This window comes from Gracilinanus agilis, chromosome 2, assembly GCF_016433145.1.
Source record: "Gracilinanus agilis isolate LMUSP501 chromosome 2, AgileGrace, whole genome shotgun sequence".
NCBI lineage: Eukaryota > Metazoa > Chordata > Mammalia > Didelphimorphia > Didelphidae > Gracilinanus > Gracilinanus agilis.
In genome coordinates this window covers 392,448,345-392,464,302 of record NC_058131.1, presented here as the reverse complement: position 1 = coordinate 392,464,302, position 15,958 = coordinate 392,448,345, and the positions used below count along the sequence as shown (strand labels likewise).

Genomic DNA, 15,958 nt, shown 5'->3' with positions numbered 1-15,958 from the left:
TTAGAGCTAGAAGGCATCTTAGAGATTGAGTCAAATTCCCTCATTTTATCACTAAGGAGACTGAAACTCAGAGAGGTCAAGTGATTTGCCCAGGGTCATACAGCTACTAAGTATGTGAGGCAGGATTTGAACTTGGATCTTCGTCCCTTTAAGCCCAGACTTCTGATCCATAAGAAATTAGTTTAGACTTCTAAGGAAGCCCCACACAGGATAAAAGATGCCAACTGTCAGAAATGTAGGGCTTTGTCCAATACAATTTCCTTTTGAAGTTTTATATAAATTGAGTGATTAATCCCAGCATACATAGTATGCCAGAATTAAGGTTGTGCCTTCTTCTTCATAAGTGTTGGGGACAAGGGGAAGAGGAATGGGCTGGGGAGAGAAAATTAAAAGAAATAATAAAAAAGAAACAGAATGGGAGAGGGAGGTGATTTCTGGGGAAATGAGATGGGGAGGAAGGGGATGGAGATAGCTGGATTACTGGATGTTTTCAGGCCTGGGTGATTATGTCTCTGGGAAGAAAATGACTTTTAGACATCCATGGCACTGATTCATCTTATAGTAGGAAATACTAAAAAGAGAGGGAGGGAACAAGATGTAGCCAAGTACCTCCACCACCATAGATAGATTCAAGCGCTTCTTGATGGAAGGTTAGGTCCTGGAGAGCCTGTGTGGTTTCTAGATAAATCATAATACTGTCCCATACTACAGTTCCATTAATAAAGTTCTCCCCAACCTTTTCCTCATTCTGTACTATATATTATATAAATATAAATATAAATTATATAAGTATAAATTATATAATGTTAATTATATAATATTAATATAAATTATATAATATAAATTGTATTATATTATATAATATATAAAATAATATAAAATATAATATAAATAAAATTATATATATATATATATATTCTCTACCCCAGCAAACCAGGCTGCCCATTTTCAATTCAAATCCTTCCCCTGCCCTTGTCCTTTCTTAGCATCTCAATGTCATCAGCCTAAGCAGTACCCTCTTCCTTCACCATCACCTCTAGGGGACGAAGGGGGTGGGGGCAGCTAGTGTGGGGAGCCCAAGGGGATCAGGAGAGAGAGAGGATCCAAAGGAATTCCTATGGGACTCGAAATCACCCCAGGGTGGAAAGTGGGGAGCAAAAGGTTTTATACTTTAGAGGTAGAAGAATTGAGCTGTTTTACAGATGAGGAAACTGAGGTCCGGAGGCTCGGGGAGCTTGGCCTAAGATCACACTTTCCCTTCCAAGCTAAGATTTCCGATTCCCCCTCCCCAAGGGCCCTCTCCCTTACATCCCCCGCCCCACCCCATGACCCCAGCCAGCGTTTCCCCCTCCTTCCCAACTGTAGGCCCCGCCAGGGCGACCAGTCCTTCAGCTGCCCCCTAAGCTAGAGCAATTTGTCTCCCTTTGAACCCTGCCCCCTCCCGGGTCTTCCCCCCTTTGATTCCGGGACTCTGAGCTTTCCTCAGCTTTGAAATGCAAACCCGCCTTTCCAAGCAAAGGGCCCAGGAGGCCAGGCCCTATAAAAGGTCGGGGTGGTGCCTCACCGACTGGGGGCGAGTGAGTAAGTTCAGGTGAACAGTTAATCCGGGGAAGCGCTGGGGCCGGGTCACAGGCTGGGGCTGGGGCCGGGGCTGGAGCCAAGGGAGCCGTGGAAGGTGGCAGCAGCGCCCAGCATGCGCCGGGGGCTCCCCACCAAAGATGTACGTGGGTTATCTGCTCGAGAAGGATGCCAACATGTACCCCAGCCCGGTCCGGCACCCGGGGCTCAACCTCAGCCCCCAGAGCTATATGCCTTCTGCGCCTCCAACTCAGTACTCGGACTTTCCTGGCTACCAACACGTCCAGGGGATTAACGGCGACCCTTCCCATGGGCAGGCTGGGGGAGCCTGGACTTCACCCTATCCCCCCGCCAAAGATGACTGGACTTCCTACGGGCCAGGCCCCACGGCTCCTACTGCCAGCCCAGCCCAGATCAGCTACAGCCCTGCAGACTTTGGTGCCATCCAGGCTCCCCCGGGCGCTGGCCTGGGCCTGCTACCATCTTCTTTGAGCACCCCAGGGGCACCGCTTTCGCCCAGCATGCAGAGACGCACACCCTACGAATGGATGCGGCGCAGTGGGTCAGCGGGCCACAGCAGTGGTAAGAGGGCCCCACAGGTCCCGTGCCCATATCCTTTTCCACCTTCCTCTGGGCTGGGTGGCACCCAACTCTCACTAGGGCTAAGAGGGAGTCATGGGGCAGACTTTGGAGGTCCAAATTGAGAAAATTAGCAAACTGGGTACTCAAATGGATCCAGTCTAGGGCTGGTGGACTAGGGCAACAAGGATTGCTATACCCTTTTTTATGGATGAAGAAACTGAGGCACTAAGAAATTGTGTTTTGATCAGGATCATCTGCCTAATAAGTAACAGAACCAGGACTAGAATCCATGTCTAATGGTTTTATATCCAGCCTTTTTCCCCCTTATACGCCAGGCTGCTTTTTCAAAAAGATTATCACCAGGCCAGGTATAGCCTATTCATTTACTAACCTTCTCTTCCTTCAGACCTTAGGCTAAGTAAGCTCTCTTGGGGCCCCTCTCCAGTAGCATAGTTCCATTGAGCTACTTGGTGTTGATCCCCCACCCCCAGCACACACTTCCACTCCTTAGCACCTGAATTTAGCAGCACCCAACCTAGAAACAGGTGCTTTGTAGGAACTGGACCAGCAACAATAAAGGACCCACAGGCTTCTAGCCTCAGTTAGTTCTGGCCTCCATCATATTTTATTTTATTTTATTTTATTTTATTTTATTTTATTTTATTTTATTTTATTTTATTTTATTTTTCAAAACCCTACCTTCTGCCTTTAGAATCAATACTGTAAATTGGTTCCAAGGTAGAAGAGCAATAAGGGATAGGGGATGGGGACTAAATGACTTTCCCACAGTTAGGAAAGGTCTGAGGTCAGATTTGAACCTAGGACCTCCCATCTCTAGGCCTGGCTCCCAATTCACTGAGCTGCCCAGCTCCATCATCTTTTAGACAGTTCAGTGGAATTCATGTCTGCCAGTGAAAGAGTTAAGTTTTGGGGCCAACTGGTCTAAGGTTCCTGCAGAATATTAGGAGAAAGGGAACCCAAGTTGACCCACAGACCCTTAACTCTGAATTATTTACACCTCCCCACCTCAGATCTTATTTTCACCCACCTTCCTAGAGGCTTTTGGCTATATCTTGATCCCTGTGACTCAACCTCATAAAAGGAGATTTTGAAAGCAGAGCCCATCCTCAGTTATTTATCTTTATATATTCCCCCCTCAGTTGTTAAATGGGACCCACAGTGGGCCTTGGATAAATGCTTGTTTGAAATATATTTGAATCCATTTTATTCTCCTTTTTCAACTGCATTTTGTTTCCCACCTTATTGGTGTACCTCCTTCCTGGAAAGCTGTGGCTGGAGTATCCAAAGGTCTGCACCAGAAAGCCTTTTTTCTGGGGATCTAAAGGCCAAAGAGTTCATCTGTGGGCCTTGGCACAAAATGGTACTTCCTAGTTTTCTCCTTTAACCCTTTCCTCCTCAGTGCCAGGGTAGGTTCTGACCATTGCCTGAACTCTTGACCTCCCAGGGGGGAGGGAAAGCTGGTGGGAAAGTGGAAACCCAAATGAAGCTGGTGGGCACCTCTCCTCTCCTCCCCTAGGACTGCCTCTGATCCTCCTTCTTCAAAGGCCCAGAGAGAGCTGAGGACAAAGACCAGGGCTTTAATGAGGGAAAGGCAAGTGCCTTTATAAGGATTCCTCTTTGTCATGTAAAAGGAGCATGCCTGGCCTATTGGGGGGGACTCCTGTTTGCAGGAAGGTGAGGGGGGCATCCCATTGTCCCGACCTTGTCCCAGACAAAAGCTGCCTGGATTTGGGGGCGGGAGAACACGGCTTGCCTGGAAGGCTTTGATGTAGCCGACTACCTCAGGCGGCAGCAACAGCTACCCCCCTCCCTTCCTTTCCCCCTACCCAGGCCTTAGGGCAGGTGTTAGGGCAGCTGGGTGGGGGAAGTTCCTTGGTGACTTAGGAGTCATGAGGGGCTCTGCCTCCAAGCCCCACTTCTACTCTGGGACACTCTAGACATCTCCTTCCACAAGCTTCTTTTGCTTGTTCCTTACAAACCTAATACTCAGGCCTCAGTGGGCAAATAGCTCCCTTCTACCTTGCCTCTTTGTTCAGGCTTAGACAACTACCTACCCCACCCTACCCCCTAGTATAAGAGTAGTCCAGTTTCTTGGAGGAAGAGAGTCCTGTGCCCAAGCCATCTCTCTCTCACCGATCCCTCTCCCCCATCCCAATTTGGCTCTGCCAGACCCTCTGCAGGGGATTTCAGTCACTCCATCTCTTTGAGTGAATGTTAACTGGACCACCCTCACTCATTAGAATTTCTAAGAGACAGCTGGCGTAGGGGAAGTAGGAAGGCTGAGTTTGGGGGAGCTATTGGAGCTGGGTTTAAAGCCTAGCTCTAAGTTCTTACTGTCTGATCTTGAGCAAGTCATTCAGGCTTGCCTCAATTGGCCCATTTAGAAAATAATGGAGTTAGAGTAGATGTCCAAAGTCCTTCTAGTCCTATGATCCAGCTACCCAAACATGCCTTCGGCTTTCTTCCCAGGAGAAGTAGAGTAGGAAGGATATCAAACTGGGATTCAGGAGAGTAGGCTCTTGTCCTAGTTATGACCTCTACTTTTTAAAACTCTGTCTGCCTCAGTTTCCTCAACTAGAAAATGAGGATACTGTACCTATCTCTCAAGGTTGTTGAAGAATCAGCTGAAATAATATTTGTAAAGTGCTTAGCACAGTGCCTGGCACATAGGACATGTTATATAAATGCTAGCCATTATTAATATTTTCATCATCATTATTATTTCTGTGACCTTGTGTCATTTCTCTACTCTGGGACTTCTCTAAAATGAGAGTGCTATACTAGATCATCTCTAGTTTGGAGAAGGATTTTTACTTGTAGAATTTTAATGAGGGAAGAGGTCTTAAATATAGTCTCTTTCAGCTCATCCTCAGGAAGAGAAACTGAGGTACAAAGGAGAGAGGTTTGGAATAAAGCAGGTGTGTCTGGTTCCTTCTAGCAGTTTTGTATTGTTTTTACTAAAGTTGAGGAAGTTGCCTTTGAGATAGTAAACTTCAAAGAAAATCCTTGCTCAGGTTATCAAAGAGGCTGCTTTCTCTGCTGCCTCTAAGCATGGGGGATGGTGATGGGGGGGATGGTGTTAGGCAGGTCAGAAGGCACATAGGCAGATTATCTGCAACATGGTATAGTATATAGAAGGTCTTGGAGTCAGCATGGTTTGGATTCAAGCCTTTTACACAAACCAATGGCATTTTCAAACCTTCCACACTGACTTCTCTCAGTTCAATGCTACTCTGAAACGATAAGCTACAGTAGAAGTTCCTATCAGCATGGGTGGAGAGAGTTTCCATACATAGAGTTCCCTGTGCTAATGAAATCACAGTCCTGAACCAGAAGGGGAAAGGAAAGTAGGGAGAATTGTTCTCATCTCCCAAGAGCATCAGAGGAGGGGAAAGGAAATGGAGACATTTGGATAATAATAGTTGGCATTTATATAGTAGCTTTAAGGCTGCTATATAAGGGATAGATGGAGCAATTGATCAATAGATAGATAACCCTTATATATAAAATGTACATATTTATATCTTACATATATCTATATATATTAAATATGCATATATAATTTCATCCACAAGATATAGCTGAGGTGCTATTATTATTCTATAGATGAAAAAACTAAGGCCCAAAGAGATTAAGTTTTTGGTGATAGAGATGTTGAGAACCAGAGCTAGGGCTTGAATTCAGGTTCTCTGACCCTAACTACTGCTCTCTACTACACCAGGCTTTCCCTAGGCCTTGGTTTTTTCTTCAGCTATAAAATAGAAATAATAATGATCACAAACCTATTTCATTCCAAAGTCCTTTACAGAGAAAAGCACTGAACTTTGGAGCTCTCTAGTAAGGGTCTTAACTGGAATACACAAACTCTTTTTAAATCAATCACTATTTCATTTTCCTCCAATTACATGTAAGAACAGTTTTTTACATTAGTTTTCTAAATGCTAAGTTCCAAATTCTCTCCCTCCCTCCTTCCCTGTCTCCTTCCCAAAGATGGTAAGCTATGTGACATATGTTATACATGTGATAGCATGCAAAACATATTTCCACCTTGGTCATAATACATGAATCTGTAAAAATTTCTAGAGAACCATATTTTAGGGTAATTGGTTTCCTTTGTATTCCTGTATTTTATGCATTTTAAACCATTATTCTGAGAAGGGATCCATAAGCTTTACCAGACTTCCAAATGATTCTAGGTTAATAGAAATATGAGTAGTTATTATTATGATTATTACTATTATTGTTGCTGAATTGATACTTTGGAAGATGAGGAAAGGAGAGGATGAGCAAATCTTGGGGACAAGGATCCCTTCCGCAGGTTCCCATTTACCCAAAGAGACAACCTGTTGCCTAATCTGCCTACTCAGAGTTCAGCCCTCAGATGGAAGCCTAATGAACTCCTGGGGTTCGAGTTTGAGGGATTTTCTTTGTCTAGGAAATTGGCAGCAGAGGTTCCAGCAGTCTCCATTTCCCCATCCTGACATATCTGAACACTCTCACCATCCTTCTTATGTCCAGACCAACCACCAGGTACATGGAACCCCCTGGACACTGGGTAAGAGATTCTACAGGAGTCTAGGTTCACGACTCATATTGAGGGCACATGGCTGACCAGCCCAAACCAGGGAGACTGCATTGTGTTCATGGAAAGAACACTGGTTTTGAAGTAAGAGGAACTGACCAGAGAGGGAAAGGGAGACTCCTGCTACTTTCAACTTCTGTGATCCTGGCCAAATCTTCCTCTTCTTCCTCAATTGTAAAATGAAGACCTTGGATTAGATTAGAAGACCTTTAATATCCCTTCCAGCTCACGATCCTACTATCCTATGTCCTTTCTGTGAGAATTCCATGACTTTCTCCTACCTTCACAACTTTTCTAGGCTCCTGATTAGACATACCCAACTTTCCATTGGTACCTATTACCACTAAACTTATATAACCTTAAAACACTGTTTTTATTAGGAAGAAAATAGCAGCAGAAGGCAGAAGCCATAATAAATCAATGCATACAGAATTAATCAGCATGCATAGTCAGTCAATTCATTTGACTAAAGTACAGAAAGAAAATTGTTTTCAGAGGTCAGGAAGACCTGAGTTCAAGTCCTGCCTCTGACATATACCAGCTATGAGACTTTGGACAAGGCATTTAACCTAACAGTGCCCCAGGTAGTTCTCTTAGACAAGTGGTGTCAAACACAAAGAGAAACGGATTCCTACAAGCCCATATCGAATCAGAAATTCACAAATTAGCATTATCTATGTCATATTATATTTTGATGCATTTTGTTAAACATTTCCCAATTACATTTAAATTTTGTTCTGGCCTCACTCAAGCACTGAGCTTGACAATTCCATCTTAGACCATAAGGTACAGACAAGTTGTATATCTACAGCTGTGGGCATAGTTTCCACATTAGGCGTTCTCTGCACCAATAAAATAATAGGTTTACTCTACTCCTTCCCTGCTCCCCTGAAAATAGTAACTCTAGTTATATTTAGATCACAGACCAAATATAGGATGTCAGAGGTGAAAGGAAATCATCTGGTCCAAACCTTTCATTTTAGATATGGGAAAATGAAACTCAGGGAAAAGTGACTATCTTAAGGTCACTCTGTGAATTAGGGGCAGAGCCAGGACTAGAAGGTCTCCTGATAGTCCAGTGTATAAGGTCTCTGCCCCATGCTCTTTCCTCTATTTGGAGCCCAGGCAAGATATTAGCATTATTCCATTTAGCTTCTCCCATAGATAAGCCCAGAAACTCCCTACCCTGTCCAACAAATTCAGTCTAGGATGTCCACCTGATGAAAGTGTGTGTGTGTGTGTGTGTGTGTGTGTGTGTGTGTGTGTGTGTGTGTGTGTGTGTGTGGTTAGGGGCAAGAAGGTAGCCAAAATATATCTGCAGTCATAGGTAAGCAGGCAAGACAGGTTACCAGAATAGAATTTTCAGAAACATTCTCCTTGGAGTCCTGAGAAATGGGACATAGGAGGATGGAGAGTGGAGTACACTGGAGAGAAGTCTGACTTGGAGTCAGGAAGATTCATCTTCCCAAGTTCAAATCTGTCCTCAGACACTTCCTAACTGTCTGACTCTGGGAGTTAATTAACTTTGTTTGCCTCAGTTTCTTTATCTGTAAAATAAGCTGGAGAAGGAAATCGCAAATGACTCCAGTATCTTTGCCAAGAAAACCAGGGTCATGAAGAGTTGGACATAACTGAAAAATGACCAAATAAATAAAACAATAAAGACTTTCTTAGACAGAAAGTTCTCCTATGGCAGAGGCTGTCACTGATGTGCTCAGTTCTCTGCTAAGTGCACAAAACCATGTACATAGTGGATGAGTAAAAGAAAATGCATATATTTAAGAGCATTTACTGTGTCTTAAGCACCATGCTTAAGAAATGTTTATTGTGGGACAGTTGGATGATCGCTCAGTGGATTGAGAGTCAGGCCTAGAGAAAGGAAGTCCTGGGTTCAAATCTGTCATCAGACACTTCCCAGCTGTGTGACCCTGGGCAAGTCACTTAACCCCCTCATTGCCTAGCCTTACCACTCTTCTGCCTTGGAACCAATACATAGTATTGACTCTAAGATGGAAGGTAAGAGTTTTTAAAAAAAATGTTTATTGAATAGGCTCAGGGCAGGATGCTATCTCTGGGCTCCAATACACATGTCTCTAAAATGGAAATTTTAAAATTTTTATGAGGTTAGGCTAGGTGATCTCTAAAATCCTTTGCAGCTTTAAATCCTATGACCTACCTACTTCTGAGGTGTGAGAACCAAGTGTGATAATTGGTGGAAATCACTTTGAGAAGTTAAAAAGAAAAATACCCCTTTGGCTGCATTAATAGAGCCGCCTAATCTCCAGATCCCAGAAGGTGATAGGTCCTACTGCCTTCCTCTAACCAGACCCCTTCTAGAACATTTTTACCTTTTTTTAGTTGCTTCCATTTTAAGAGGGACATTGATAAGTTGGATTGAGTCCAGATGAGAATTGCCAGTATGAGGATGTATCTGGAAAGCTCTGTGAAATTCAAGGAACTGCCAGGGGAATTGACCATACCTTCATGCAGGAAATGGGGTCAGTCACAATCAATAAGCACTTTTTGAACCTTTATCTTCTGTCTTAGTATCAGTCCTAAGGCAGAAGAATGGTAAGGGCTAGGCAATTGGGGTTAAGTGACTTACCCATGGTTATAAGGCTAAGAAATATCTCTGATTTACGACTGAGGGTTTGGGCTTTAAAAGATCACTCTTTTGCAAAAATGAATAATATGGCAATAGGTATAAGTGATAACATTTGTATAACCCAGTGGAAGTGCTTATTGGCTCCAGGATAGGGGAGGGAAAGAAAATGAATCATGTAAACATAGGAAAATATTTTTTGATAAAAGGAATTTAAAAATAATAATTAAAAAAAGAAATATCTCTGAGGCCAAATTTGAACCCAAGTCCTCCCAACTCCAGGCCTGGCACTCTATCCACTATGCTACCTAGCTTCCCCCAATAAGCATTTATTAAGCACCTACTATGTGCAAACACACCCCAGAGATCATTCGGCCCAATTCCCTCACTTTACAGATGAGCCATCTGAGGCTCAGGGAGGTTAAATAACTTGTCCAAAGTTATATAGGTAGGATTTGAACACAGATCCTCTCATTCAATGGTCAGTGCTTATTCCCCTGTACCAGGTTGCCTCCCTGCTGGCCCCAGGCTTCCTAGAACAAGCAGAGAAATTGGTCAGCAAATTCTCCAAGGGATCCATCCTGCCTCTCCATTCCATCCTTGTCTCTCTTGGGCACTTGGTGCCTTTTGGCTCCCAGGGAATAGGATCAGGACTAGAAGAGGTCTGAGGGGAAGAGGGCATTCCTGAAAGGAAGCATGGGCTTCTGAAAGATTGGCAAATGGGACTGGGGAAGGTGATGGGGGAGGCCTGGGACAGTTCAGTTCACAACAACTCTTTGGTTCACAAAACATACTGTAGGCACTGAGGCACAAGAGATCCTCTCACTTTGCTAGTGAGTACTCACCTTCAGTGGATCATATATGAGCACAGAATTATAGCTAGAACTTGAAGGAGCCTTATTGGTCATTGGATCCAACCTTCTCATTTTAAGTTAACTTGCCCAAGATCACACAGCTAGACAGTTCCTGGGTAAGGACTTGAATTTGGATCTTCCCAACCCCAAGTCTAGGGCCCCATCCACTCCGCCCCCCCACCTAATTTTCCTTATCTGTGCTGCTATATGCCAGTAACTCTAGTTACTGAGAGCCAGCCCCAGTGATTCGTCGAGTCGTCCAAAGTCTGGAGAAGAATTAGCCCATCTTAGGTTGGTCTGGAATCACTGGTTCTCCAGGCTCAAAGGACCTCAGAAGTCAATTAATCCAACCTACTTAGTGCCCAATGCATAAAATCCCTCAAGTTATCTCCAACAGTGTCTGCTTAACCCCATAAAAATTTGAAACCAGAGGAGATTTCAGTGACCACCTAGTCTAGCTTATAACTGACCAGAGGCTGAATCCCTCTAGAGCAGTGATGGGTAAACTATGGCCCGATGCAGCCCCCTAAAATGTTCTATCAGGCCCCCGCAACATATTCCTAATCTGACAAATACAATGAGTAGGATACAATACAATGAAATTTCAAAAGAGTTGCCTTAGAAAGAGACTGACAGATGAGCATTTCCTTTCCTTTGGCCCCCTCTTTAAAAAGTTTGCCCATCACTGGTCTAGAGCATTTCCAGAAGAGTGGTGATTTCAACCTCTGCAGAAAGACGGACTTCCAATGGTACAGGATTTATCCCTTCCTGAGACCACCCATTTCCACTTTCCCATAGCTCAAGTTTTTCCTTAGGTCAAGCTGAAATCTGGCTCTTTACACCTTCTATCTTTTATTCCTACTTCTGCCTTCTGAGGCCTAACAGAATGAGTCTCTTTCCCTTCCTTCAAACATCCTTTTAGATATTTAAAGACATCAATCTTGTCCACCAGCCTCCTCACCCACTCCTAATCCCCAGCCAAATCTCTTCTCCAAGCTAAAAATCCCCAGTTCCTTTAACCAATCCTCACATATGGATTTAATTTCTCTTATTGTCCTAGTTGTCCTCCTCTGAATTTGTCAGCGTCCTTCCTAAACTGTCACCTCAAGAACTGAATGCTGCAGATGCAACCCAACCAAGGCTCTAATTTGCCTTTCTCTGGACTCCAGACTTTTATTAATTCAGTCTAATCTAGCATCAGCTTCCTTGGCTGCCGTGGTATATGTTATGCTGATAACTCCAGAGATGGAGAAATCACTGTTTCCCAAAAGCATAGCATCTTCTTGTTGGATAACATCAGTTGCTAGAAAATTCTTTATTACAATCAGCAGAAATCCTTCCTAGGGCTAAACTGAACAAATCCAATCCTTCATGGGCACTTAAGTGAAGCTGTATATAGTGGGTTGAACCTGATTCAGGATAACTTGAGTTTGGATCCTGCGTCAGACCCTTAACCTGGGCACTTAATCTCTCTCAGCCTCAATTTCTTCATCTGAAAAAAATTGGAGATAATAATAGCAACTCTCTGGTGTTTTCAGGGTCAAACAAGGTAAAATATATCAAGTGCTTTGTAAACATTAAATCACTATATAAATACTAACCTTCATCTTCCTCTCCTCCTCCTCCTCCTCACCATCATCATCATCATTCTCCCCTCCCCATGTAAATCTTCTCCAATCTAATGTGAGACTCTTTCCCCAGCCCCATTTCCCACTCTCCTGGAGTCCACATATCCTGTTCCTTTGCGTCTCTCTTCCTTTTTTCACCAACCCTTTTGTCCCACAGAAACCTGGAAGGTGGATGTCCAAGACTCAAACTGGGTGCCAGAGAGGAGAGGAGAAAATAATATCTAGGGAAATTTTTGACTAACTGCTTCTTAGGAAAACCCCACCACTCCCCAAAGGCCCCAGTCTTGTGTTTCCCCTTGTTACAGGCAGTCTTAAGCCAACTCTACTCCCTGGATTGATTAGTGCAGTCCTAACTTTTCTAGGACTGTGTCACCTTGGCCAAGTCTCAGGTCCTTTCCTTTCCTAGCCTCAGCTTCCCTTTTTTGCACAATGAGAACAGGGGATAATATGATCTATAAGGTCATTTCTACCTCCACATTCCATGTCTTTCAAGTGCCCCCTCTAGATGAAAGCCGGAGTCTTCCTTGTGTCAGGTCAAATCCCAGTTGTCCACAAGTAGTTACCTTTTACAAAAAGACAAATAATCCAGGAGAATTCCTGATCTCCTGGAAGCCCAAATCATATGCTGAACCCCAGCCTCCGAGTTTGTTTCCAGGGCTCATCTCTCCCAATTCTAATACATTCTCCACAGAGATGCTAAAATTATTTTCCTGAAGCACAATCTAATCACGCAATTCCACCCCCATTCAATAGTGACTCCCTGTTACCTCTAGAAACAAATATAGACTCTTCTGTTAGGCATGGAGAACCCTTCACAGTCTGGCCTTGACCCATCTTTCCAGCCAAATTACACATCATTTCCCTACATGCACTCTACAGTCTCCCCTAGCTGGCCTTATTTTTCTTCATTGCAGCATCGCATCTCCCATCTCATTGTCTTTGCCCTGAAATGCATTTTTTCCTCCCCTTGCCTCAGAGAATTCCTTCCAAACTCAGCTCAAGAACCACCTCCTCTATGAAGCCTTTCCTAATCCTCGATGCTTCCCCCTGTAAATTATCATGAATCTATGATGTATGTGTTTATATATGTACATAGTATCTTTCTCCATAGAACCTAAGCCCCAAGAGGGCTGGGATTGCTTCACTTTTTTTTAAAATAATATCCCTAGTGAGCGGCATACTATCTAGCCCATAGTAAGTGCTTAATAAATATTTGTGGATTGTTCAATTGGAGATTTTACTCCAGAAAGCCCAAGCCTGTGTTACCTTTCAGTGCCAGGCCTTCAGTGGCTTCATTAGAGGGAGGTTTATGTGGAAAAAAGGGAGCAGAAAAGCATCTGTGATCCCCGTTCATAAAGACTGCATTTTGAGGACAGCTGGGTGGCTCAGTGGATTGAGAGCCAGGTCTAGAGATGGGAGGTCCTGGGTTCAAATCTGACCTCAGACACTTCCTAGCTGTGTGACCCTGGGTTAGTCACTTGACCCCCATTGCCTAGCCTTTACTGCTCTTCTGCCTTGGAACCAATACACAGTACTGATTCTAAGATGGAAGGTAAGAGTTACAAAAAAAGACTGTATTTTGAATTATGCCCTCAGCAGTGGAGATAGACTATTCTGAGTCATCCGTACTCCCTCACCCTGGCACAATATTTTTGGCACTTTTTTTGAAAGGTTAATTAGGGTTAAAGTATATATAGAGAGGTCTCAATCTGGTCAGGGTTAGGCCTTAATCTCTGATTTGAGTTTTAGAGATTGAACCTGTGACTGTGGGCTGGGGCATAGGCTCAGACTAAGGTTGGGTTTAGGTCTCAGGATCTCAGGGTATAGCCAACATTAGGGGCATCTCTCTGGCCAGGTTTAGGGAGTCAGTCTTCATATTTGGTTAGGGTTATGTCTAGGGCCAGGACTAAGGAATTCCCTACGTTCTTTGACTGGTTCTGGGTAGAATGCTTGCCTGTCTGTGAGATGTCGGGGAAGATGTCCCTGCATGAATAGGAGGGTTTTGTCCCCTCCTCAGTTGTGAATGTGGCAGACTCCAGCCTGGGCTTCCCCTTGCTCACCTTCTTTCCCCTGGCTCCATGCCTCCTTAGGTAAGACTCGAACAAAGGACAAGTACCGGGTAGTGTACACAGACCACCAGCGCCTGGAGCTGGAAAAGGAGTTCCACTACAGCCGTTACATCACCATCCGGAGGAAAGCAGAACTTGCTGTCAGCCTGGGGCTCACGGAGAGGCAGGTTTGTTTCCCCCAGATGCCATGGAGTTTGTCCAGAAGAGAAGAAGGGACTTGACTGAATGAGGATTAGATTTGGAGCCAAAGACCCAGGGTTCAAATCCTTGCTCTGCTGCTTACTATCTGGATGACAGTGGGCAAATTGTTTGATGTCTCTGACCCTCAGAGGAGAAGGAGAAAAGAGCTAGAAGATATCTAAGGTTGTCTTCAGCTCTCAACACTTTGATCCTATTAAAGGGCTTGATCATGGTAGGACTGAAGGGGGAGGAAACCAGAGAAGGCCACTTGGCTATGGTCACATGGTACCTTAGGAGTAGAGAGAGATGCTGCTCTCCTTCCCACTCTCCCAGACAGATGTCTTTGATTGTCTTCCCTCCTCCATCCCTTTGAACTCTCCTCCTCCCTTCTTCTTCTTCCTATTCTTTCTTCTTCTTCCTATTCCTTCTTTTTCCTCTTCTTCCTATTCTTTCTTCTTCTTCCTATTCCTTCTTTTTCCTCTTCTTCCTATTCCTTCTTCTTCTTCTTCTTCTTCTTCTTCTTCTTCTTCCTTCCTTCCTTCCTTCCTTCCTTCCTTCCTTCCTTCCTTCCTTCCTTCNTCTTCTTCTTTTCCTTCCTTCCTTCCTTCCTTCCTTCCTTCCTTCCTTCCTTCCTTCTTTCCTCCACCTCATTCTTCTTTTCTGCCTCCTACTCATTTCTTCTTCCTCCTCCTCTTTTCTTCTCCTTCCTCCTTCCTCCTTCCTCCTTCTCCACCTACTCCTTCTCTTTCTATGTCTATCTGTCTGCCTCTCTTTTATTTTCTACTAGATATCTATGGAGCAGTGAGCAGAAATGGGTAAAGGGCAAAAGAAGGAGGAGGAATTTCCACCATCAAAAGATCCTTGAGACAACCAGAGGGGACTCCATTAGGCTTGTAGGCAGTCCTGAGTTTATGCTCAGGAATTTTCGTTATGTGGCCGTGTGTAAGATACTTTACTAGTCCTGAGTCCCAGTTTCCGTATCTATAAAATGGCAATAATATACAAAGTTGTCATGAGGAAAGCAATTATATATCATAGAAATAGATCAGAGGCTTAGAGTTGGACCTAATCCACTCCCCACCTCATTCTACAGATGAGGAAATGAAGGCCCAGAGGCTACAATTTGCCCAAGGACACAGTTTCTGATGAAAGAGCTCAGATTTAACCCAAGTCTCTTTTGACTCAAAATCTTAGACTGTTTCTACTCCCTGGGTTGCCTCCTAGTGTGAGTTCTCTGACCTCTGATCTTTTCCTTCTCTCTGTAAGACCAGCCTCACCTCAAATTCATCTGCTCTTATCATGTGTTTCTCACTTTTCTCTCTCTGTTTCTGTTCTCCATCCATTTCCTCCTTCCTTCTTTCCCTCCCCTGCTGCCTCCTCCCCCTCGTCCCCCATCCATTGCTTCCCTCATCCATCTGTCCTTCCCTGGCAGGTGAAGATTTGGTTCCAGAACCGTCGGGCTAAGGAACGGAAGGCAAACAAGAAAAAAATGCAGCAACAGCAGCAACAAAGTCAGCCAAGTAGTACCACCGCTACAACGCCAACCCCGGGCTTGGGCCCCCTGCCTCCCAACACCCCTATGGGAAGTTTGTGCACCAGCACCACAGGCCTGTTGGCCTCTTCACCGCTGACTATTAAAGAGGAATACCTGCCCTAGGACTCATCCCTGGGCCTGAGCCTCACAAACCAAGCCAGGCCAGGCCACAGCAGCAATCTGGGGTAGTATGGGAGTTAGGGCTGAAGCACAGGGCTCCGGGAGCAGCTGGATGAAAAGGGGGAGCCGGCTGGCTTTCTGTATCATCTGTGAAGTGGAATGAACCCTGGCCTAGGAACCAGGGGGTATAAGTTCTAGTTCTAGTGCT

General features: G+C 44.4%; 1 protein-coding gene across 1 annotated transcript; it reads left to right on the top strand.

Annotated features, from left to right (window-relative positions):
- The first annotated feature begins 1,718 nt into the window (after positions 1–1,718).
- Positions 1,719–15,753, top strand: CDX1 (caudal type homeobox 1). Its single transcript, XM_044661795.1, has 3 exons — positions 1,719–2,160; positions 13,938–14,083; positions 15,529–15,753. Exons 1-3 carry the CDS (start codon positions 1,719–1,721, stop codon positions 15,751–15,753), a joined length of 813 nt encoding a protein of 270 aa, XP_044517730.1.
- The last annotated feature ends 205 nt before the right edge of the window (positions 15,754–15,958 follow it).